General features: G+C 41.8%; 1 protein-coding gene across 3 annotated transcripts in view; it reads left to right on the top strand.

Moving 5' to 3' along the window:
* Positions 1-25,806, top strand: part of LOC119650584 (NPC intracellular cholesterol transporter 1) — a 68,245-nt gene that overhangs the window by 26,022 nt on the left and 16,417 nt on the right. For 2 of the 3 annotated variants that reach the window (XM_038053415.1, XM_038053416.1), the window contains exons 2-13: positions 1,008-1,181; positions 1,254-1,410; positions 1,481-1,557; positions 1,661-1,879; positions 1,944-2,136; positions 10,249-10,374; positions 10,637-10,816; positions 10,883-11,034; positions 15,992-16,118; positions 16,181-16,347; positions 16,407-17,802; positions 17,892-18,761. In XM_038053415.1, coding sequence (XP_037909343.1) covers positions 1,008-1,181; positions 1,254-1,410; positions 1,481-1,557; positions 1,661-1,879; positions 1,944-2,136; positions 10,249-10,374; positions 10,637-10,816; positions 10,883-11,034; positions 15,992-16,118; positions 16,181-16,347; positions 16,407-17,802; positions 17,892-18,761 — 3,838 coding nt within the window. The remainder of the gene's footprint in view (positions 1-1,007; positions 1,182-1,253; positions 1,411-1,480; positions 1,558-1,660; positions 1,880-1,943; positions 2,137-10,248; positions 10,375-10,636; positions 10,817-10,882; positions 11,035-15,991; positions 16,119-16,180; positions 16,348-16,406; positions 17,803-17,891; positions 18,762-25,806) is intronic. The other variant, XM_038053417.1, reaches the window with a different exon arrangement.

Raw genomic sequence — 25,806 nt, 5'->3', positions numbered from 1 at the left:
ACCGAACGAGAAGAATGGTCGACAAATGGCTATGAGTTTTTTCAGATTACAGACTTAATAATCTTCAAAGACGGGTCAGTCATGGAGGGCGAATGGGGTGCAAGGATGTTCTCGGGGAATCCGATTATAGAATTGGCCCGACCCCTAAGAAAAATGACGACCATATTCCAGGCGGATATATATGCCATTTCATTGGCAGCAGAAAAATGTCTGCGACAAAAATGGATGGGGCAACGACATAGCAAGCCAATTGGTATGGAGTTGCTATCAAGTGCTGCTGAAATTTGACCGGCTGAACGAAACCTCCCTGATGTGGGTGCCAGAATCAGCTTTTGGAATCTGGCCATCCACTGTCAAGTCTACTCTGAAGGGTGAAATTGCAAGGATTCACGCAGCTGAGTGGAGAAATTTGGACTCTTGCCGACAGGCGAAAATCCTTGTGAAAGAGCCTAGGGTCACTAGAGCGGCATTTTTGTTGTCCTCTAAGAAGTGGGACATGAAAACCCTAGTAGGGCTTTTAACGGGACAATGCTCCTTAAACTATCATATGGAAAAGTTTGGGGTGGTGGTTTCGGTCATGTGCAGTCAATGTGAGGAGAAGGAGAAGACGGCCCTGTATTTTTCATGCTGCTGCCCGGTCTCCTCAGATTTCAGACGAAGACACCTTGGCAAGGTTTTCTTCATTGAAAAATTTGCACACTCTCTGCCTCTGGAGAATGTTCTCAGATTCGCTAAAGCATGCAAACGCCGTAGGCAGGACGCCATTGATTAGGCGATTTACGGGAGTAGTACAATGGGCCTAAAAATGGCCTGAGTGCTCCCCCCAGTAAACTAAACTAACTGAATTCGGTATATCCCTTCTAGTGGACACCTATTGTTTCGTATCACAAAGGTCAATCATTTCTAATCTCTCGTGTGGTAGTCATTGTTAACTAGAAAGTTTTCAATAATTTATCTTCTTTAAAATTAAACTAATTTATCTCTGTTTTGTTCTTTTTTTCTTACAGGCCCAAGATCAATGCGTTTGGTATGGCGTCTGTAATCAGGACGCAACACAAAATAAACAATATTGTCCATATGATGGCCCACCTAAACCGACTACTGACAAAATGAAGGAGTTACTTCGTTTGCGATGTCCGCATCTTTTAAATGAGACACATTTATGTTGCGACGAACAAATGGTTTGTATTTGAAGCCCCCCAATGTCTTCCCGAAAATAACTAAGTAATTTTTTCTATCTTTATTCCTTTCAGCTTGCAATTCTTAACGATAATGTGAGGCTTGCAGCAAATTTTCTTGATCGTTGTCCTTCGTGCATGGCCAATCTTGTGGCGCATATGTGCGAATTTACTTGTAATAGAAATCAAAAATCTTTTATGCAAATTATAGATACAAACGTGAACAAAAATAGTGAGTAAAACATTAAAGTTGGGAGAGGATGCTGATGTGTTAATTGTTATCGATTAATTTGTTTTTTCAGACGTCACATATATAACAGAAGTTGATCTTCACATAAAGGAGGATTATTTTAATAACACATTCCAATCATGCTCGCAGGTAGGCTTACGGTTTTTAGCTTTTCAATTTTGAATACTCCGTTGCAGGATTTAAGATTTTTTATGTCAAATTAAACGACTTCCTTCCACTTTATCCTCCCAAGGTACAAGTTCCTTCGACAGGTCGTTTGGCATTGGATATGATGTGTGGAATTTACGGAGCATCAAAATGCAGTCCCATGAGATGGTTCCAGTTTATGGGCGATGCCAGGGACAATCCTTACGTTCCATTCCAAATCAACTATCGAGCGGAAGGGGACAATACGACAACAGAATTTACACCGCTTGATCCGAAAACATATGGTTGCAGTGAAGCCTTGAATGTAAGACGCACATTATTCAAAGTACGTCAGAAAAAAATTGAAATGTTTTCCTTTGTCAATACAGCCCAGCACACCAGCATGCTCGTGTGTTGATTGTGAAGCGTCCTGTCCTAAACCTCCACCAGAACCACCGATTCCTCAACCATTTCGTATTGGAAATTTTGATGCAATCTCAGTTATCATGTTGATCGTTTTCCTAGTTGGATCGTTGTTGTTCTTGATGGGCGTATGCCTCTTCCCGTCGAGAAAAATCGAAGGTAAGTTCATGTTTGTGTTGTCAAAACTTAATGAAGTAGTAAAATGAAATTGGATCTAACTTTTTGGTTGCGTATATACATGTGGGGTGTTCATTTGATGACTTTATTTCTTTAAACATGGGGGCTGGAATATATCGCCATTTTATTTCAACTAATTACGGATTTGAGGGCCATTTCGGTTGTTTATTTACTGATTAATTTCTAAGAAATATCACACAAAGTCGCAATTTACTGCTCGATAACATAATTTTGAGAGGTGGAAAGGTATCGGTGGGCTTCTACCTAATCATAACCCCATAAAGATCAAATGTTCTCCTTAGGAAGCATCCGTCAATAGTGATGAAGTCCTTACGTTTCGGTTCTTTTTGATTCTTGACATCATTTGAAAGCCCCTCTGATTAGCTGGTAGTGCACATTTATTTCGTTCGAGTTGGCCCCATCCATTAGAATTCATGATTTCTAGTCTAGGTCTTAGTTGTTAACGATTTGTGTCTGAAACGACATGCATGCTCCTAACATCCCGAATTTAATTCGCATGTTTTTGTTGGGGTCAAGGTTTTGTTTGTATCTGGCCAACGTGAATGTTTTTATTACAAAAAGTGTGGTAAGCAGTCATCGACAGTTGCCAGATATGTTTATAATTAAAACTGATTCTCTGACAGTCGCTGATTTAAGCTTAAACCCCCCCAATCGATGATAAGAGCTCATGTGCAACACGTGAGCAAGACTTGATATTCATAACTGGAATATTTTTTTAACAATAAATTGTTGCCTGAAATAGTAGAGCTGATGGAAATAACGATTATTTCGACGAAAATGAAGTGAATGGCGAAGCAAGAATCAGATCGCGGACCTATCAGTTGAAATGAGGGGAGTTCAGTGACCAGCGAAAACAAGCAAACAGTAGTGGAAGCGGAATGAGTAAATTGATTTAGCAATTATCTGAACGAATTGACATCGAAATTTGAGTAATGACATTACATGTTTTCTCGTAATTGTAGTACACAATATTCAGGGAAACTGCATACTTTGTAGCGACCAATAGGTGCCTATTGACAATTGAGTATTTTCTGGAATGATTGCAGGTAATATCAAATGTCCATTACTTCTAAGAAAACATTATGATTATTATATGGACAGATGCCATATGATACCAACTCTTCATTGATTTTCTTCAGCTTAAAGAACATTTCCCACAGTCATCAGAGATAAGTTTCAAGTTGGATTGGGCTGAGTTGAGTATAACATTCATTTTCTATTCAAAAGCTGTACTGATACTCTCCTAATTCTGTGCGGACAAATGACTGATAAGACTCATTGTCCCTCAAACAATATCATAACGTTGAGAACTGTAGAAGAAGTTGATGAAATATTATATATATCCATGACCTCTTAGCTAATTTTTGGAGTAGGAGTCCAGCTCAAATCCCTACAGCCTACCACCTGGTAGTCCTGCTCAGTAACGATTTAAGCTACGACCCCAGCCCATCAAAATATAAGTGCTTGATCCAAGGCTGGAAGAGGTGCAGTGATATTTAAGCACTACAAGAAATTCGGTGCTAAAAGCTGCGACATACAACGCGATCGCGGCAAAAATGGCTATAAACTTCTCTATTTTGGTAGCCCACGCATGTGATATGGGCTCGGCGTTACCACCACAGGGGATTTCCGTGATGGCATTAAAGAAGTCGAGCGATTTTATGCCCGGCTGTTGAAGCCCACTGTTATATCAGCCGATCTCACGATTCACTTCTTCATCGCATACGCACCACAGACAGGTCAGTCCGATGCCGAGAAAAATACCTTCTGGCAATTTCTCGATACGGAGGCCTGTAACGTGCCTACTGATGATTATATCGTCATTGGTGGTCATCTTAATGGATACAGGCGTGAAAAGGCAGACGGCGACAGGTTCCATGAGAAAAACGATTTGGAGTACGCAATGAGGGTGGCGAGCGTATAGTCGATTTAAGGAACACTCATGACCATGTATTTGTCAATACATTGTTGATGAAACAATTGTCTCATTTTATAGTAAAAACAACAAAACGCAAATCGACTATATAAGAGACAGGCAGGGCTCATGTTCCTCTTTCCACCACTTTCCAAAGTGGTACGGTGTACGTTGAAGCTCTCTGATAATTCAAAAATCGCTAATTTATCTTCCTCCTCCAATGTCAATAATAATTTCTCACTTTGAAAGCCAGGAAAAGTCAAAAACTTATACACAAGATGGCAAGAGTATGCAAAACTACACTAGACCTTGCTATCCTCTCCAATCAAAGAACCGCTCGCTCCCTATACCCCAACCTAGTGTGTTCTTACATTATACGCCCTATCTAATTTAGGCGTCCTTCCAATGGTTTGAAACAGGCAGACATCCTATTTCTGGAGTTCTTGAAGGTCTAAGTTTCGGTGTACCTTCGTCTGCTTCATGGATCGTCGAAACTTGGTCTAGTATACGGCACTACATCGAAGAATCGCTGAAAAACGCTGTGTAAGTCTGCTGTTGATACGTTTGATGAGACTGGCTTAATCTCGATCGATTTAAGCGGCGCTTAGCCAAATAGTATTCACACTAGCTCCGTTTCCTGTCCGACAATATCCGTGAATGTTGCCGCATACAGAATTAAGCCAATGCTTGCTCTCACGTTAAATGTAATAGTCAGAATTTATTTTTCCGGTTTGAGCTCTACCACCAAACTCTATCTCCACCTCGACGTAGTGATCGCTGGGAGTTCTTTCCTAATGAAAAATTGCATACAGAGAAGGATGAAAGCAAGTCTCCCGCCCCTAAAGACGGGACAAATTTTACCAACTGGTCCTCCAGGCTGGGGGTTAGGTAAGATTGACAATCTTACACAGAAAACCAAAGTTACGGAGCCTTGAACTGGATGGATTTTATAATAACGGACCCGGCAACGAAAACGAACGATCGATGTGCACACTTTCTTATGAAATGTGCGTTTTTTTCCCAGAAAATTTATCTGCCAAGTAGTTAGCCAATACCAATATAATGCTGATTTCAGGTCGTAGGCGTCGAAGTGCAGTGGAAAAATGAGGTTAATAAATAAATAAACCTCAACCATTGCAGGGTTGCACAAGATTTGCTTGCGCAGACCACTTACGAATCTGCAATGTAGATTGCTATCATTATTGAACCGTACAGAAATCTTGACGGTGGTGTATGGGTCACAAATTCGACTGGCGGAGCGGCAGTATGAACGTGCGGTCGTCAAGCCACACAACATAGCATGGATCAGGTGGCTTTGTGTGGGCACAAATAAGCGGTATATTTATATACAGCTCCAAAGCCCCACCGAGCCTCCCACTGCCTGAGTTTGAAGACCTGTCAGACGATCTTGTTCACGACGCAAGGGGATGAGGTCCAAAGGTGATAGCCGGTGATTTTAATGCGTGGGCTATCGAGTGAGGCAGCAAAGAGACGAACGCGGTGCTTATTAGAAGCATTTGCCCATTTGGATGCCAACGAAGGCGATGTAAACACTTATTGGAAAGGGGGAACTGGTTCAATTATAGATCCTGCCAAGTAAGCGAAGACTTCACGTACAACGACCACCAGGCAATCACCTTTGAACTAAGGCCGAAATCCAAAAGAACACCAGGATGATCTGCAAAAGCGATGAATGAGCAAACATTCATGGAGATGTGAGCAGGCACCTCCACGGATAGAGTACTCCATGTCACACAGAGCATCTCTAAAGCATGTGTTGCGTCGATGGTTAGGAGATGCTCATTCCTCACTGGAAGACCCAACTATTGGTGGAATAGTGAACTTGCCAGTCTTCGGTCGATTTGCCACAGAGCCAGACGAACCGCTCAGAGGGCAATAGGTAGGATCGACCAAGGGAAAAAAAGGAGCATGCCTATAGAAAAGTCCGCAAGAACCTCAAGCTCGCCATCCAGCGGAGTAAGAGGGAATGTTTTAAGGAGCTCTGTTTGAAAGCGGACATAGATCCGTGGGGTAACGCCTATAAAATCGTGACAGGACGATTCGTGCAGTCGAATAGGCGACAACAAAGCCCCGGATCTTGACGGCATACCGAATAAATCCCTCAAACTTGCCGTCAAATGTAGAAAGGATATGTTCGAAACGTGCATGTCCGAGGTTATCTTTCCTGCACCATGGAAGCGGTAGAAGCTGGTGCTGCTGACTAAGGCTGGCAAACCTGCAATGGAACCGTCCTCCTATATACGCATATGTCTTCTAGACACTATGGGGAAAATGTTGAAGTGGGTTATTTATAATACATTACTCCCTATCCTCGAGAGCCAAGGGGGCCTTTCAGATAGGCAGTATGGGTTCCGTAAAGCTAAATCAACCACTGATGCCATCAAAATGGTTATTGGTTTGGCCGAAAATGCAATTCACGGAGGGGGTTTTACCAGCAAATATTGTGTGGTGGTAACCCTAAATGTGAGGAGTGCATTCAACTCGGCCAGTTGGAACGCGCAAGTCTCTGGCCACTTACCTCGCCGCTATTATCGATAGTTACTCGAAAGAGTGGACACTCTGGTATAATACCGATGATAGACCCAAGGAGCATGTTGTCTCCGCGGGTGTCCCACAGGGCTCTGTACTGGACCCACTACTGCGGAACAACATGTATGATGATGTACTTAACGTTCCGGTTCCGGAGGAGGCCACTGTGGTGGGTTAAGCCGATGATATAGCACTGGTTGTGGTCGCAAAGCATCTTGAGGATGCTGAGTTGTAATCAAGCGAAGCAATCAGTGTTGTGAAGGCTTGGTTAGAGAGTGCTGGACTGGCACTCGCGAAGGAAAAGACGGAAGCGGTCCTCATCACTAAGCGTCGCAAAAAAAGTACGCATGCATTAGAATCGGGAATCGTATCATCACACATCCAAGCTGGCCATCAAATACTTGGGAGTGATGATAGACGGAAAACTCAATTTTAAGCAGCACATAGAGCATACTTGTAAAAAAAGCATCCACCACGAGTATGGCTCTCGCAAGCGCACGTATTCTTCCAATGTGCACATCTATCTATGTTGTATATTTCCGCCTGGAATATGCTGGTGTGCTTACTTTTTGGTACGTTTTCTTTGAACCAACGACCCCGGCGCCTGCTCCCACTGTTACGAGGGATCTGTCAGTGTACCAGGTAATCATCATCATCAATGGCGCAACAACCTGTATCCGGTCTAGGCTTGCCTTAATAAGGAACTCCAGACAGGTAATCAGCTGCTAGTTGAAATCTTAGGTCATTGACACGCTTTCCCAGTGTGCCCTTGTTTTAAACTTCTTATCGAAATGAAATTTCGTCATGTTATCCCTTGATATCAGTAATTCGGGATACTACCTAGAAAGGATATCAATCTTCCTTCGATTTAGGCAGATCCAAGCCTCGCTCCTTCCCTGTTTCTGTAAGTGAAGATAGAGAGGATTCAACCCCAGAAGGATATCTTCGGATATCATTGGGCATGCCTTCATTATCTCACTGTGCTGAGTTCCGTTCTGTCTGGCCAGGTTACCGCGGTAATCTTAGGACTTGCTATAGCAGTGTATGTCCAGTGCAGCATTTTCGGGGTGAACTCTCATTTTTTACCTTCTAAGGACTTGCAAGTCATCAGAGCCCTTGTAGATTTTCGACATATATTCTCAGCATTTGTCTTCCAGAGTAGTTTTTCGTTTGTTGTGACTCCCTAAATATTTGACCTCTGTTACTCGTTTCACCTTTACGCCATCTAATCTAATGGCTTTCAGGTGATCAAGCTTGCACTTCATAGTGGATGGTACTACATTGACCTCGGGTCGATTTATGTGCAGCCTCCTGCACGGAGTGCATAGTACAAGTCATTCTCAGGGAGATTTGTCTGTTCTGTTGTTTCTGAATTTTCTTGCGGAGATAATAAAAAGTGTGGTAATTTTTTGGTGACTGATCGTTTTTGACGATGTAGATCAACTCACGTCTGCAATTGTTCGCTCTTTTTTTACCCAATAAGCATATGAGTATCTCATTGATTGAAAAGTTAGTCTATTCCTAAAGTTGTACCATTTTTTTTTTCAAAAACAATGAAGAGGGATAGCTTTCAGTGGAGGCGAAGTTAAACTGCGGAGTTTCACAACCCTACGTGAACCATATGCGAAATCATTGTTATGGCTTCAAATGTACAAGTTGGAGGTCTATGTCAAAGTACACGCACTTTCGTTGTCCTAGAAGTGAGAAAAGCTACAAAAATGCTATTGTAAACATTGTTTCCGTCGCTAGTAAAGCGTCTTTTCCTTCCCAAATACTAGTATTTTGGGAACAACTTGTTCCCTCCTGCAGCGATATCTTGTACTGAAGGGAACAAGTTGTTTTCGAAATGCTAGTTTTTGCGTAATGAAGGTTCAGAGAATTTAGTGAGAGTATCTCCCGTGTGGACATTATCCTGTAGTCCTCCTCCTCCTCCTCCTTCGGACACGGACTAACCACAATCAAAACCCCGCCGTGACTGGCACCGCGGTACTGGATTATACTGAGTGGAGGCTCAGCATTCATACCAGTGGATGTATGGCCTATCTAAGACCTCTGGCGCAACTAAGGGGTCCCTCGCCCAGGTTGTATAGCGCAAATCCACCCTTGAACCCACAATAAGCCCTCGTGATATGGGCTCAACCACAACCCCCATGAAACTCCCACAAGGGGGCCAACCGAAAACAGCCGGGCCGAGAACACATCCTCCAGAGATTCTCCTAGAACATATGTTTTTAAAGGGCCATCTCGGTTCTATGGTACCAAATAATCTCCGGTGGAGCTACGTAACAAGGAAAAAGTCAGATAAGTACGAGGGGAGGCTTGATTGGAATCATTCCGGTACGGGCAACCAAATTGAAAGCTTTCAACCAGCCAACTAACGCTCTGTACAGTACTTACGCAATAAAAAAAACAACTTACTAGCGACGGAAATGGTGTTTACAATTGTATTTACTTTTTTCGTTGGAGCCCTGGAAATACACATTACAGACTATAAAAAGGAAAGCAGCATTCCTTCAGTAAGATGGCATTTGACAAATGATTAAAACGAAAATTCAGAGAGTGAACTAACGCTCTATTCAATTAGATAAATATTACTCATACAGTAAACGGTGGCACAAATAGGGCTTCAATTGCGCGTCTCTTAAAGATTAATGCGTGCGTTTTTATGTTTTCTTCAAAATGAGTAACTCAAGTATTCTGAGTAACATCCTCTAGTGATTCAATAATCAATAGGATCGCTCCCCAAATGCACACATAATGAACACATTCATTACTACAGTCCAAAAACATATGAAAGTCAATTATTATTATACATAAAACACGCAATATCATTTTCCATGAAATCAAATAATCAAATTCATCGATTTTCAATTAGGAGACATCATTTTTGTAAACAGCACATTGACACCTAAAGAGCCGACATTCAAATATTCAAGGATAACAGACATATCCATACGTTTGAATAATGGAAGTCACATTGCACTCATTTTTTAGGGGCACAGTTTTTATAAAAGATGGATCAATCATGCTATTGAAATTATTCTTTTTGATTTGTTGGGTATAAAGCAGGATGAAATAAGGGACCCATAAAGTGTTTTGGAGTTTGAAGCAATGTTTTTCGAGGATGATGGTTTTAGGGTAAATATCTTGCAATTGTGCCTCGTGGATCAGAAAGACTAGTAAAAAGGAGAACTAACTCCGCCAACTGTGCCTCTTTATAAAAAGGTTGCGTATCTGTGGAATCACCAGAAAAGATGTACAACTTTGTTCGCAGCCCCAAATCCAAGCAAAATGCATTTGATTTTGAGTATCCTCTAACGTGACTGAATTGTAATATATTTTGACGGTTTCAGATTTTGTCGTTTTGAAAAGATTTTTTGCCAGGTCTTCTGTGCTATAGAGGAACATTCGTGATATTTTTTGCATCTGAATCGATTCCAGTCCCAAAAAAGACTCAAATTAAACATTTCACCCCCAACATTCTTCCCTAAATACACAATTGAAATTTCCAAACTGATTATCATATTTTTCTTAACCAAAATTTTATGTTTAAAAACGGTTGTGGTTATATTTTTTTTATTTTTAATTTATCTTTTGCGTTGGTATAGCCTTGATGGTGGATGAGGAAGACAGCCATTTAAATTCAAGTATTGGACGGAGATTGGCCGGGGAACATTCAAACAGCGATATAACTGCTGATCGTGAAGATTCACCACTGCAGTCTAAAAGATCTAGTATGTTTTGAGTAAATTAGGTTTAGAAATTAGCTTAGTTCTTTGTTGTTTAATACAGTAACCTTGGTTTGTTTTTTGCTTGTGGATGTTTAATTGTTTTGTCGTTGCTTTTCCATGTTCTTCAGTTATAACTCATTGCTCCTATCTACGATGTAGATATTAATCAAACTAACAAACGCTCATTTTTACTGTATTCAACTAAATGTCGACAAAATTGTTTTGATATACTTTTCAACTGATTTGAATTTTCAATCTTGCACAGGTTTCTCTTGGGAAGGTGACACAGATGTGAATACAGTTCGCGCTGAAGGTTCGGGTGGAGCTCAAAACGAAATCGGCTATTTCGAACGACTTGGAGCCGAAACTGAAACATTTTTAGAAAATATGTTTACAGTCTGGGGCACATTCTTTGCGAATCACGCTTGGTTTACATTACTGACAGGTAATTTCAGAAATCCAAATCTTCCCATAAGTTGCTCTAGCCAGGAAAATATTTGTTTCTTTTCAGGGGTCATTTTCGTCGTTGCACTTGGATGTGGCATTAAGCTGCTGTATATCACCACCGATCCTGTCGAGTTGTGGGCATCACCAACATCTAGATCTCGTATCGAAAGGGAATATTTCGATTCAAATTTTGAACCATTTTATCGAATTGAACAGGTGAGTAAACAAATATAAATTAGAGTAAAGTGAATACAACAAAAAATTGGAAAACTTGGGGTTGGGTAGTCGGCTCGATTTGAGCAGTTGCGCCATTTTGCTCCGCCATGAGCCTGAACTGGATAGAGTCGAGAGGCTCGAAGTGAATTCTCGTTGCCGCGAATTACATGTCAGAGACGCCTCTCTCGCATGCTCGATACAACCCCATATCGATTGCGGATATCCTCATGTCGGATGTGATAACAGCGTGTTGCTCCATTCGTCTAATGTAGCATCTTTGTCTCCATTACTGCGAGGTACCGTTATCCTTTATAGTCGACCAACACCCAGAACCAGGGTGACATGGCGGACGGCACTAAAGATTTAGGATTTGAGATGTTCGTTGACAGCTGTTGCGGTGGGCGGGTCACTCCGTATCGATGAAAACCATCCAGCCCGAAAAGTCTATAAGGGCAATATCTATAGTAGAAAAAGAAGACGAGGTAGACCCTGTCTGAAATGAAGCGATGGCATAGGTCAGGACGCCGGACAGCTTTTAGGGATATCGAATTGGTGGATCTCTACCTAAAACCGGGATATCTGGAGTTCCTTGTTAAGGCAGGCTTAGATGCGCCGTTGATGATGATGAGTGGTCCATGAGCAGACAGACGAAGCAATTAATAGGTCAGTTGAACTGTGATGTTATCGTGCCACGGGATAACTCAGGCGATTCCACCTGGCCTGCATACCTAACTAGTGCACGTAATTTTCACAACAGACTACAATGTTTTCGGGATTGAGGGATCCTTTAACCAACAGTATGTCCACAAGCCGACTTTGAAACAATTTTAGCCGCTGTTGGAGTTAGGTCAGTACTGCGGTCGCTATAAAATGTAGCAAAGTTCTTGTCAGAAGTGAAGCCAGGGAAAGCAACTAGGAATGCCTAAACAGTCAGGTCGGAGACAAGTTCGAGATGGGGCTTTATTCACCAGATAGACGAAAGGTATCAGAAAGCCTTTCCGTTCATCTTCGGACGGAGCTTTGATTCAGAACTATCCTGTGTAGTCAACATCGGTTAACGGTCGAGCTGACTTTGAGCAAACAGCAGATAGTGGAGCCGTTTGTTGTTTTAACTTGCACTTCACTTGCTTCAGTACTGATTGCACGCAGACTGGACTTTCTCGAAGCGCAGACAAGAATAATATCTTCAGCGTTGATGAATGGGACAAGACATTGAACTGGGCTACTAGTTGGCAATAAACGTTGAACGAAGAGAGTCTGGTAATCCTCGAATAAGGCTTACTGCTGCAGCATGAAAAGTAATAATCAACGACGCAGATTGGTCTTGCAAGCTGTGAGAAAAGTGCAACGACATGATTCAGTTGTTGATGAAGCGTCAATTTTTCCAACGAGGTCAGAGGGCAGATATGCTAGTGATCTAGTCCAACGAAATGACTCATTGATGCTTTCCAAGCAGATGTGGTTAGTCGTTCTCGTTGAGAATTAGTTTAAGTCCATTTCAACTAACGCTGATGACTTTGAGAGGGGCTAATTTTTACTGAGTAGCGGCCATTAATGATCATCGGTTTGTTCGTTCGCTGATGTAGAGAAAAGCGACCCAGGCTCTTGCGGATGTTGATGGACTCCTTGGTACCGAACCAGCATGGTTTTTTGAGGATCTATAGTTCATATCAAGAAGATTTATAAATTCATCAGGCTGCAATGGCTCCTAGCGAGCCCACAGTTTCAATAAAGCCAGACAGGCTTAATAATAGGTCGTTCGTTTGCCTCTGAATGCTTTCAATTTCGATTACGACCGACGATTATAGGATAATTTATATAATTTCCAAGGCTTATAGGATAATTTATATAATTTCCAAGGCTTACGTCTGCTGAACCACACATTAACATTTTTTTCTAAGTCGGAGGCATTGTGACAGACATTTGTGGCAAATTTCGTATCAAAGTATTCATTACTTTCTGTTTTACGCTTGGTTTTGACAGTCGCTAAAAGTGGATTCGGCGATTTTTGCACTGTCTAATTATATTGAGCAAAGAAGTTAAGTATTAAATTTTGTCTGAGGAATAAAATTTTGGGTGCAGAAACGTTGAGGATGATAAAGAACGTTTTTCGCAAAGGAACCTTTACAAGTGGTATAAACAGTTCAAAGAAGGCACTGAAAGCGTTGCGAATGACATTCAAATCGAAGAATTTGTGCTTGTCAATCGAATGAGTATTAGAAATGTTGCTGATGTTGTTGGTGTTTGGAAAGGATCTGTCAATACTACTTGGAAAAATATGTTAAACCTAAAACGTGTAAAGCACCAAAACAATTCAATTTCTTTAAAAAAAGGTGTCGTATTAAGATATATGATGAGATGCTGCTGAAAGCCCTGAACATTTGCTGCAGTTTCGCTTTAAGTGAGTTGCGAAAATTTGATGACCTGGGAAAGGTTTCCATGTCGAAGTACCAACGATTCGAGTTCTAACTTCTGCAGGTAAATGGAGTAGATTTAGGATAACTTGAAGGGCCATGGCCAGCGTAGTTGCCATTGCATCACAAGTTTGCGGACCGTGCCGCAGCAACTCATCAGATGCTGGCTCACTTCTGTCGTGCGGAGCAACGAGAGTGAAAGGTGGCTATAGGTATTGTTAGCTATATTAATCAGACTTGGGTATGAGTTATGCGATCAGTAGAATTATATATGTTGAACGGATTGAATATCCATTTAACGTCCGCTTAAGTGACATTTCTCTTGCCATTCTCCTATGTTGTAACACATTCAAGTTCTGCCATGATGTTCTCCGCTTGAATTATTTTTCAAGTTCTGTCGGTGAATTTAAAGCGCAGGCATTTCGGGAAATGGTTCTATGCTTATAACGAAATCGATGTGTCCGTGGTCAATGATTATGATATTTCTGGATACCTACTAGTTGCTGACGAGAATCGGTATACCAAGGGATACCACCGTCATATCGATAGTTTCTCACTCGACGGCATTGTCGAAAGTAGGCTCATTGCCAGCGTGGAGGATCTGCAGTTCTATTTCTACTAGCTATGGTTTTCGAAATCCTCTTATGAATATTTTAGAACCGACAGCTTAGGGTGCTAGAATGGGGCACATTAGTGGCTTAGAACAATTGATCCGAGGACTGATTAGTCTAGTCGCCGCAAGTGTTGCAAATTTACTTATTAAAAATTAACTTATCTACTCTTTAGATAAAAGTGCCAGGACCATGCGTTCCCTTCACTGGTTTTGAGACTCGATACTTGTTGGGTAATGGTTGCAGCCCCATGGACCAGCTGGCGGTTCATTTGTTCTCGCAACTTCTTTTCATTAGTTTCGGGGAAAGTCAACAGTGAACAAAACTCTTGATCTGTCAGCTTTTTCTCTCAGTTGACTGCATTCAGTTAGCATCATTCTGCTCCTCCTCTGAGATCTGAAGAAAGCACTTGTTAAACGGTGGCGGCTTAGTAAGTCTCGCGTTAGGAACAGTACAGCCTTAGTCAATCGTTCATTCTCTCGTTGGCAATGTTTATTTTTTAGTTTTCCAGGCGTACATCTACCTTCATTAAGCAATATTTGTGCCCTGCGATAATGCAGACCCCACAGATAAGAGGAATTCCCTCCTAGGCTATTCGCTCATCACACAAGAGTCATCCATTAATAACATTGGTTGTAATGAGGGCTTAACCATTATCAACTGAACCTTCTTTGCTGCTGTTTGAGTTGGGTTTTTTGAAAGATCGTGGTGCAACTCAACGGTTGGGGTTAATTAGGTAGGTTTCAGTGACTCCTTCGATGAGCCCAATTAGCGCTGTGGTGCGCCATTTTGATGCAACACACTCTCAAGACTATAACTGCTGTGGTAAGAGCAAAGAGGCAGAGTTCAGTGGACCCAGATCTTCTGAGCCAGCTTATAGTATTCACGAAGAGAAGCAGCTTTTCCACCCTGTAACTAGAGATCTCTCTGAGGTCTTCAAAGAATGGTTAACCTAATGTTCGTAGCCTAGCTCTAGCTAGAGTTGGGCAGCCGCAGAGGAAGTGCCTGAAGGTTTCTCCCTATTCTTCGGAATTTCAGTTATGCGAACTGTAGGGTATGGTGAGTTTGGGGATATTATCTCCTATAGGCCAGTGCACCATATAGACCGCCTTAATCGTATCCGAATCTGCGCGTGCCTGGGCACAAGGGGTTTGCCCTTTGTCATCTGAGGTCCGCGAGTAGCGCGAGTAAATTCCACCCTCAACAGTCGCAAGCGGGACATAAACTGTGCTCACCGAAGGAATGCCAAGAACAGACCCCTGCCTGGTCAGTCAGTCCACATGCTCACTCCCCTCTATGTTCCTATGATCGGTAACTCAGAGGATTGAGTCGTTAATGACTGAGTATCAATTCGAATGATTCTCAATTGAGTCTACACTCTAAGTCTCCATCGATAAGCCCAGAGTTGCTCTTTACTCGGGATCCAAGTTTGTTTTATGATTTTTTAATTTTTGCCGGTTTTGTTCGAATTTTTATAATTGGTTGCTCCGGTATTAGTTTTACTGGACAAGTGCTGAAACAAGGTAAGCTAAAAGTGAGGGGCGCCTTGTATTCAGAGTTCATGGTTCGCGTCCAAATGTAAATCTATGAGATCACTCAGCCCTCAACACGGTAGTTTCACCGTTGTTTAGAGTTTAGTTGCCACTTAGATTCACGTCCCTCCTTGTTCTTCAGGTAATCGTCAACGGTGTGATGAACACTGATCGATAAACGAGGTTTTTTAGTAATTCGCTGTAATGTGGCTAGGAATGTGCTGCTTGAGTCAAGAATTGCCTCTAATGTGATATTCATCATTAGATTCTTCCAGCGTCAATTCAAACTCTTAAGATTGTTTAAGTTTCAGTCAAAAATTAAAATTTCGTGAATGTATTTGCTCTACAAGTGAAGTCTTCGTTCGGTGATTGAAACTGAATTCTCCTTCCTTCATTTCAGCTTATCATCAAAGCAGTTGACCTACCCGACGTACAACACAATACTTCGGATGGTGTTCTCACTTTCGGTCCCGTTTTTAACAGAGATTTCCTAATGGCAGTCTATGACCTACAAGAAGCTATCAAAGGTAAGATTTATTTGCTGAGTAACGATCAACTTTCTTCTTATAAAATGCATTCACCCAATCAGTGGTTGGAAAAAGCGATGGAATTGACCTTGGAGAGATATGCAACGCACCATTGAGATCTAATTTCCGTCCGGCATCAATTTCCGATTGTGTCATTCAATCTGTTTGGGGTTATTTCCAAGACAGTGTGGAAATATTTAATCAAACTGATGACATAGATGGTTTTGAGGTAAGCGCGTGGATTATGTCCCCTTCTTGCCAAACCCATAGCTTTGCTTCTTTTGATAGGTGAATTACCTCGATCATTTCGTGCAATGCTTTGGAAATGAATTCAACCCTGAATGTCTGGCACCATATGGCGGCCCAGTAGATCCTGCAATTGCACTTGGTGGCTTTTTGGCTCCTGGTGAACAATTATCATCGTCAGTGAACTATCGAAAGGCAAATGCTGTCATTTTAACTTTCCTCGTAAACAACCGTCACAATAAGACTCAACTGTCGAACACTCTCGAGTGGGAGAAGAAATATGTAGAATTCATGCAAAACTACACAAAATACAACATGAGCAAGAATATGGACATTGCCTTCACATCAGAACGTTCAATAGAGGACGAACTGAACAGAGAATCTCAATCAGACGTGTCGACAATTCTCGTGTCGTATTTGATTATGTTCGCGTACATTGCGATTTCACTGGGACACGTCGAACGCTTCAATAGAATATTTATCGATAGCAAAATAACACTTGGCTTAGGAGGAGTTATCATCGTGCTGGCTTCCGTAGTTTCTTCCGTGGGACTTTTTGGATACATCGGCCTGCCGGCAACTCTTATCATTGTTGAAGTCATTCCGTTCTTGGTGCTAGCCGTCGGTGTGGATAATATTTTCATATTGGTACAAACGCTGCAGAGAACTGAACGGAAACCCAACGAAACACATGCTGAACATGTTGGACGTGTGCTGGGTCGCGTTGGTCCTTCTATGCTTTTGACTTCCGTGAGTGAGAGCTGTTGCTTCTTCTTGGGTGGACTGTCCGACATGCCGGCTGTAAAAGCATTCGCATTGTACGCTGGAATGGCCTTGTTGATCGATTTTCTACTGCAAATTACATGCTTCATCAGCCTACTAGCTTTGGATAACAAGAGACAAGCGGAGAATCGTTTCGATATATTTTGTTTCATTCGTGGAAAGAAGACTGACGACGTGCAGACACAAGAGGGATTACTTTTTAAATTTTTCAAATCAATTTATGTGCCGTTCCTCATGAAAAATACAGTTCGTGTGACGGTAATGATAGTGTTCTTCGGATGGTTATGCTCTAGTATTGCGGTGGCCCCAAGAATAGACGTCGGATTGGATCAAGAGCTTTCAATGCCTGAAGATAGTTTTGTTTTGCATTACTTCAGATCCCTGAAGAATTACCTGAGCATTGGGCCGCCAGTTTACTTTGTTCTCAAGAAGGGAATGAATTTGTCTTCGACTCGCGAACAGAATTTGATATGTTCTGGTCGAAATTGTAACACGGACAGTCTTTCGATTCAAATTTATCTAGCAAGCAATCGCCCGAATACATCATACATTGCAAGACCGAGTTCAAGCTGGTTAGATGACTATTTCGATTGGAGCACTTCGGTTAGTTGCTGTAAATACTTCCCATCAAATGGAAGCTTCTGTCCACATCAAAGTGAGTATACGTTGAGTAATTTTAGCTATAAACAAAAGTCAGCACAGCTATAGCGAACACTAAACTAAATTTCACTTTGATAATTGCAGGTGGCAGCTGTGAACGGTGCAAAATTACAACAGACGGTTCAAGACCCGACGAGGCATCATTCAAACATTATCTACCATTCTTCTTACAAGACAATCCCGATGAGACATGCGCGAAAGCCGGGCATGCTGCATATGGGACCGCGGTTAACTATGACGAAGATCCGAGAACTCATGATGCATTTGTAAAGTCCTCGTATTTTATGACCTACCACACAATCCTCAAGACATCTGAAGATTACTACCAGGCCCTGAGATCCGCCCGAAAAATAGCCGCCAACATCACGCATACAATCCAATCAAATCTCGTGATGGGCGGTATGAAGCTTGAAGATGCAATGCAAGTAGAGGTGTTCCCCTATTCCGTCTTCTACGTTTTCTACGAACAGTATCTCACAATGTGGCCGGACACATTGCAAAGTATGGGAATCTCAGTGTTGGCGATATTTATTGTAACTTTCCTTCTCATGGGATTCGATATCCATTCCTCGTTAGTTGTAATCATTACGATAACCATGATCGTCATCAACATTGGAGGTCTCATGTACTATTGGGATATCTCCCTGAATGCTGTGTCCCTCGTGAACTTGGTCATGGCCGTGGGAATATCAGTTGAATTCTGTTCACATTTAGTGCACAGTTTCTCGGTATCTATTGAAACAACGCGAATAAAGAGAGCAGCGGACTCATTAGCAAGAATGGGAAGTTCCATATTTTCGGGAATTACATTGACAAAGTTCGCGGGAATATTGGTGCTAGCTTTTGCGAATAGTCAGATCTTTCAAGTGTTCTATTTTAGAATGTATTTGGGAATAGTGGTGTTCGGAGCAGCGCATGGCCTTATATTTTTACCTGTACTGTTGAGTTATATTGGTAAGTACTGAAAACAAGTTTTTTCGAATATTTTTACGTTTTATATTAAGCACTGGCGACTAATTGGGGACGATTTTTGAATTCATGCAGATTTGACATGCTGTGGCGTGAAGTATGTCTGTGAATTGATCGCCGGTGCTCGTTTGTACACGGGTTTCGGATTGCTTTTATTTAGAGTTACTTTTGTTATTTTATGATTGTATTTCCAATGTTTTAGCAAATTTTGTGGTGAGAAGAAATTGGATTTGTCCATGAAACGGATGTTTGGATGTTTATTCTGTAATCAACTTTGAAGCAATACTATTAGACTCCACCTTGAAATCTTAAAACTAAAGATAGGAATTCTATTTTAGGATCAAGTGTTCTCATTTAGGGTTTTATATTTTTAAAGACAATGATCAGATTATGCACAAATTTTCTTTATAAATAGCAAAAGTGAGCAAACAACTTCGTTTTTAAAGTAGAAAATTCAAAGAGAGGAGAGGACGATTAAATACAGGTCTATGTCGAGCATCAAGTATGCCTGTCAGTTAAAGCTGAACAGTCTGCAATTAACCGGCGATCGGAACGCATGTACGAATCGGCTGGCCTGTCAGTTTGGACTATTCAGGCGGCAGGTGATCGATTGAAAAACTATTCGGGCATCCTGCGTTGTGTGGGTTGAGGTGCTCAGCGAAAGTTTTCATTTTCATTGCTGAAAAACATTTTATAAATGCTCAAATACAAAAATATCGCAAATTTGTTTCTCAGCACCTTTCACGACCAAAGTTAAACTGATGGTGCCCTCCAGCTTGTCGATACGTGTATAGTGTCCTCAGTTCAAGAGTCGGTCGAATGGACTGTGGACTGTTTAGGCGCAACTGACAAGCCTGTTAATTGTGCATGGCCGCCTTTAGGTAGACTTATGGAGCGCGATTAAGTCGAGAAGTTTTCAGTGTTGTTGAAGGGGAAAGATATTGTGAATTCCTATTTGTTCAATGTATTTAATGCAATGAAGGTCCATTTTGAGTATATTTATCGAAAGTTAGCTCGATATCGGAAGTTCTCTGAGTTGTGAACAAGGAGAAAATAGAAAATCGACTTACCCATCTTAGATCCGCTTACGGATTACTTCAGGATAGCTCCCGTTTTAGCCTGCGTCTTTATAGTCTTCTTGACCTTCATTTACGGGTCATTTTGGGATAGTAATCTGTACTGTATCGCGTGGAGAGCAGAAGTGGAATTGTGAAAATTCCGTCTTGTGAACCACATGTCTACGGGTATCTAGCTCTGCCAAGTTCTTTGTTTGACGGTACCTAAAATAGACATGGCCATAAGTTCTATAAGTACTTTGAAAATTTATTACAACAAAACTAAAATAAATAGATACAAAGCTGAAATTATGTCAAAAGGTACAAAATAGTCTAAAAGCAAGCGTATACAGTGGTTATTCGAAATGATCGCCACGGCTCTTCACACAAAGCTTCAGACGCTTGAGTCACTCATCGATCAGTGCACGAACTGTTTCCAGCAGCATTTCAGGCGCGGCGTTCACTATACTGGCCTTCAAACTTGCCAAAATTGGAGCGACGACAACGACAGGCCCCCTCTTCAAGCTAATTTCACAGAGAATAATCCAATGAATTAAAGTCTGGGCTTCCGGAAGGTCCGTCTACCGACGCTATGAAATCTGGCAAGTTCACCGAGAATCAATTTGAATTTTCTTGGCCTTTTGGGCTGGCGCAGGATCCTGTTGAAAGCACCAATCATTACCTTCGAACAAACTTTCATTCAGAGGCTCAACTATGGTCCCTAATATCTGTTCTTACACCGCTGAGTGGGTCTTGATGCCGGTTTCACAAAACTGAATATTTGCCACGCCGTGGTAGGAAACTCCCCACCACATCATCACTGAAGGATGATGGTGCCTCCTTTGAACGCGTGGTGCTCGATCCTTGGCCTCATAACATGACCTTCCGTAGAACCGATCATTTTAGCAATTAAATTTTTCTTCGATAGAAAAGATTTTTTCATCCGAAAAAAAAAAGGACTTTGTAGTGGAATTTATGGCTATACTGTGTACAAATCTATCAACGTATTTGATGTTCTGCCTATTAATGCAGATGGAGAAGTGCTATGACCCGTCAGACTAAGATCCTTGGTTTTGGTGGTGTTCATTCAGTTCGACTTCACTTGCCTCCTCCAAATTCAGAACTACTTGGTCGAGGTCCATGACTCAGTGGGAGAACAAACAGATGTTTATCAGCGTAGTCGAGGTAAAAAAGTAGGGAAGATTTCATGGCCCATAGAATCCTTCTACCTCCCCCAAATAAACAGCATGGGAACGTCACCGATGATATAATGAAATAATATTACCAACGGGTTGGAGCCTTGACGGAATTCGCTTGAATTCAAAATTTTCCGGAAATTTTGAAATTTTACTTTGATGCAGCACGTGGTGTTTTGCACAATGTTACTCTGATAATAGCTATTAGTGTCTCCTGAATGCCTCACTTGCGTAGAATACGGAGATCTATACTCTACACCCTGGGTCAAAATGATCCGCAGGGTGTTGGTGTGGCTAGAGCAGCTGTCGATCAAGCCTTCGAAGTGTTCCTTGATACATTCCGGGATAATTTTAGATATTATCTTTATAACAAAGCAACGTGCAAGTACACAAATACCCCTAGAAATGTCATAATAATCATTGGTGCATTTTTTTCAAATTCTAACGATCGTCCTCTTCTCATTCTTTGAGAAAGGTCTTTGATTCCTAGGGTTTTCATATAAGTAGAAGTAACAACTCTGCTCAGAAACTGCAGGATGTACACGGAACGTTTCCCCGAGAAAACCGCCTAGGCTAGCAAATTTACTTCATTAGAGTGCATTGGAGGAACAGCCCATGACCGCATGTTACAGTGGCGGGCCGCATCATCTACAAAAGATGGAATTTCATCGAATATACGAGTGAGAACCGTGGTGAAGTGGGCCTTCCACCTCTTGGGCTGCTCCCCATTACGAAGGAGAAGGCGACTTTTGACGTTTTTGACTGACAGAGGGAGATTTGCTAACATCTGCCAGTTTTTTCGTGATGCGGTATACCGTTATTCCGTGACCAGCGCAATAATAAATTTCCTTTTGTCACAGGGTGCACTATGATTTTGCACAGTATCGAAGCTCATTATGTTCATCGATCCGCTTCCATGTTTCCACAGTCCCTTCAGGACATGGCCAATGATTTGAATAGCGCTTTAGAAAAGAGGATTTTTAATGGCAGCCTAGTGTTCATCAATATTCTCAGGCAGGCTTTTCAGGGTATCCGCCTTCTGATCCCCAAGATGGTGAATATAATTCCAATCAACTATGTGGAAGTGCAACAGCTCAATGAAGCAAGAAGGCGAAGAATACTTCCCAGAGATCTTTCAACTACACTTTAACCCAGAATGTCCAGCCTGTAACGCTGGAATTCTCTCTTAAGTTGGAAAAAGCTAGTATCCTGGTTACCTTGAATATCGTTGTCGAGATGCGCACGGACATTCCAAAAGCCAACTCATCTCCCAGTATGATAGCCAAAAGTTGTGTCGCTTTTGGCGACAAACTAGAAATTATTTGACTGAATTCTTAATGTCTATCTCAGGATAGCCACTATCTCCAAAGATTAATAGTGAATATTATTGTTGATTCCACCCACTCCCGGGTATTACAAAGCTATTCATATTATAGTGATTTGTCCGTCTTCTTTTTTCAAACGGGCTTGGGGTCGACGTTAGTGGAGTTAGTCATCAGCATTAATGACGCAATAACGGCTATCCCGTCTAGGTCTGCCTTATTCAAGAACTTCAGCCATTCCGGTTTTCCGCGGAATTCCACAAATTCTGTATTCCTACGCCTACGTTATTGCTCCATCTGTTGGAGAGTCTGCCCGCAACTTATTGAGTCGGATTTTATCCATAACTAGATGGTCCTGGAAGCACTCTATAAATTTCGTCACTATGTAGCCTGCGCAAATCGTCCACCCACCATTAGGGCTCCAAAAATTCTTCGGAAGATTCTCCTTTCGGCCGCGGCTAAATGTCTGCAATTTCTCTTCCAAAGAACCCAAGTCCCCAATGAATGCATGAGGATTGACAAGACCATTGTCTTGTACAGTAAGAGCTTTGACCCTACGGCGAACTCTATTTTTACTTTAAAACCCATGACATTTCTACTTTATCGCCAGCTTGACCTTTTTCATTATATTTGAATCCACCTCTATATAACTACGAGCGTTCATAATCTTCGGTGTTTGACCAGCACTCGAATCTATTGAGGGCAATAGGATTTGGTGTAGTTCGCGTTGGCTGAAAGCACTGTTTCAATCCTGAATAGTTCGAAGTCGCTGACAATAATTGTATTGGCCATCAGAAATTCTGTTTTCTTCAAATTGAATAGAAGGTATACTGCCTGGGGCAATCATTCCACGTTTGGGTGAGTTGTTTGGAATCAGGTTTACTACGGGGCGCTAGGAAATTATAAAGAGGTGCGTAGGGCCGCGAACGTGGTACATCACGCGTGGCAGTTTCAATGACAAAAGCAAGGAATTAAAATGGCAGAAAAGCACTTCCTTGATATCATCGACAGAAATACGGAGCAGTTTTGGTTTAACGAAGCAAACCTTTCCTCTGACATCATAGTGGATACGAGAGGAGTTTCTGTGCCACGTGGTCAAACGGTTAGTCGAGGGAATTAATCTAGATAGGTAACTATTATAAGTGACCGCCCCGCAAGCGCATTGCTGTGATCCCGTACGCGTTCGAACGTTATAAGAACTCGTGTTCGGGGTTTGCCATAGAAAGATTTTAATGGCCCAGGTAGTAAGCCTGCGGCACAGAACATGGTTCTAGAGCAAAGTCTACCTCTTCAATAAAAACGGGAATGGGCTTTTCCTGTCTGAGGGCGGCAGCCTGGTTGAGTGCGGAACGGTTACGGGGTAGACGCGTAGTAATCTGCAGTGATAATCAAGCTGCATTGAGCGCGTAAAGTAGCTCTTTGATCACCTCGAAATTCGTTCAGGAAGGTAGAAACCTTGTATTTCTAGATTCAATACGGTGGAACTGGTTACTGTAATGAAGAGGGAAATGAAATTTCGGATGCTTCAGCCAAAAAGGATTAAACATCCGCTTACCCGGATCGGAACCAGCAATCAGAGCATCAGTAGCATTTGCTAAGGATGATATCAAAACCTGGGAACAAGCTTCCCATAATGGCAGGCGGTAGAGCCTTATTGCTGCTGTACACATCAAACTGTTCCTGTCAGAATCAAACAAGCATACTGCAAAGTGTAAGCTGTTGAAAGGCAAGCAAATTTGCATAAGTATTGTGGGCATTCTGATTGGCCACAATTCATAACCATAACCTTATATTCGTAATGGGAGTTTTACAAGATGATTCCTGCCCATCCTATAATAAGGAAGCGGAATCTATGAACGCATCAGATATTAGATCCTTGGTTTCGTTAGGCGGGGGAGTTGGATGCAATGGGTCACTACGGTTTGAGTGCCTCTCTCTCCTTCCTCTCTTTGAGTATATTTCATTCCTCACAGCACCCTGCGAAGCATAAACTAGGATTAAGAAAGACAGACTTTTTTGTGGCACTTTATCTTCTTTAGCATCATCTAATCGTCCATAAAAGATCACAGGGTTGTGATGACGCGTACAATGGGCAAGCTTGTTCCTGCTTATGTTGACCATCGGCAGTAAGATAATGGGTTAGGTTAGCTGAGTCATACTTCTAGTGCTGTAGATTGATCTACACTATTCTCACCCTTACTTGCTTACGTAGTGGTGGACATCCTCGCTGAAATACCAATTTTCTTTTCCATATAACGTCCGATTAAGCGGCACAACGTTTCATAGTTGTCGTCTAGTTTCGAGGATAAAAATAATTTGACCAGAGCACTCCTGATCCCAGACGGTAGTTTGGGGGTTGCCTTTTTCAGTGCCTTCATCCACTCTCCATTAACGAGTAGTAGGAATAGTGGAATATTCTCTTGAGGACTTTCCTTGTCAGGGCAGTCTTTGGAGAAACAAATATAAGCAAACTCTCCTTGGAATCTCATAATATGGGACTGCACTGTCAACAAAGTACTTGATGAGTCCTTTAGAACCCTCTGGTGATAGTTTGCCAGTAGTGGAATTACTGTCCACTAGCACAACCTATAGGAGATACCTGGACACTACGCTGAGGGGCTTTGATGAATGTGCGCTGTTAGGCGACCATTGTCGCTTTATTATTGATTATAGCTCGGTTTTCGTATATACTCCTATCCCGACTACGCATCCCTCTCCACGTGAGATCGGTTATGTTTGGTTATATTAGGCTATGCGTTTTGCTGGTTTTCTGGGCATTTTGTTGTATTTACTGCCACTTAGTCTCGTCAGTTTCGTCCTAATCATGGACAGTGTGAGCTTTTTTTAATTTTGGCAATCTTTTCCAAAATAAAGATGGCTTTCTGGTATTGATTTTTGGGAAATGTCGATCCAGGTGGAGTAAAGCTAGTGTGGGACACCTGCGGCATAAGGGCAGGGAAATGGACAAGCGTTTCACTTTACCAAGGTTCTGCCGGGACTCCCAAAGTTAAGACCTCAATAATTGGGGAAGTTTGAAATTTTTATGAGACAGCCATTTGCGAAATTCGATTCTATGGTATACGAATGGGTCAATAACATAAGATCGAAGAAGACAGATACATGAAGTGACATGTAGGTATCCCTAGGTCAACGCACCACTGTGTTGCAGACAGAATTGTATTCAATAAATCTTTGCATTTAAGAAAGGAAGAAATACAAACGTGTTAAAAACAGTATACTCTTTGACAGCATTCATTTATTGCATCAACTCATATTAGGTCTAGGTTGGTATGGAAACGACGGCAAATTCTCATGGCCCTGATAACTGTAAACGAGATAACGCCGAAGTGGGTGACAGTATGAAAAGGTGTTGCTGACAATGAAAAAATAGATAGATTTACAGTAAAGGAATCTCAATCATCAATTACAATTGGTTGTTTTATTAACCCCTAAATGA

This window comes from Hermetia illucens, chromosome 3, assembly GCF_905115235.1.
Source record: "Hermetia illucens chromosome 3, iHerIll2.2.curated.20191125, whole genome shotgun sequence".
Taxonomy (NCBI): domain Eukaryota; kingdom Metazoa; phylum Arthropoda; class Insecta; order Diptera; family Stratiomyidae; genus Hermetia; species Hermetia illucens.
The sequence above is the reverse complement of the archived record's forward strand: the minus strand, read 5'-3'. Positions and strand labels throughout refer to the sequence as shown.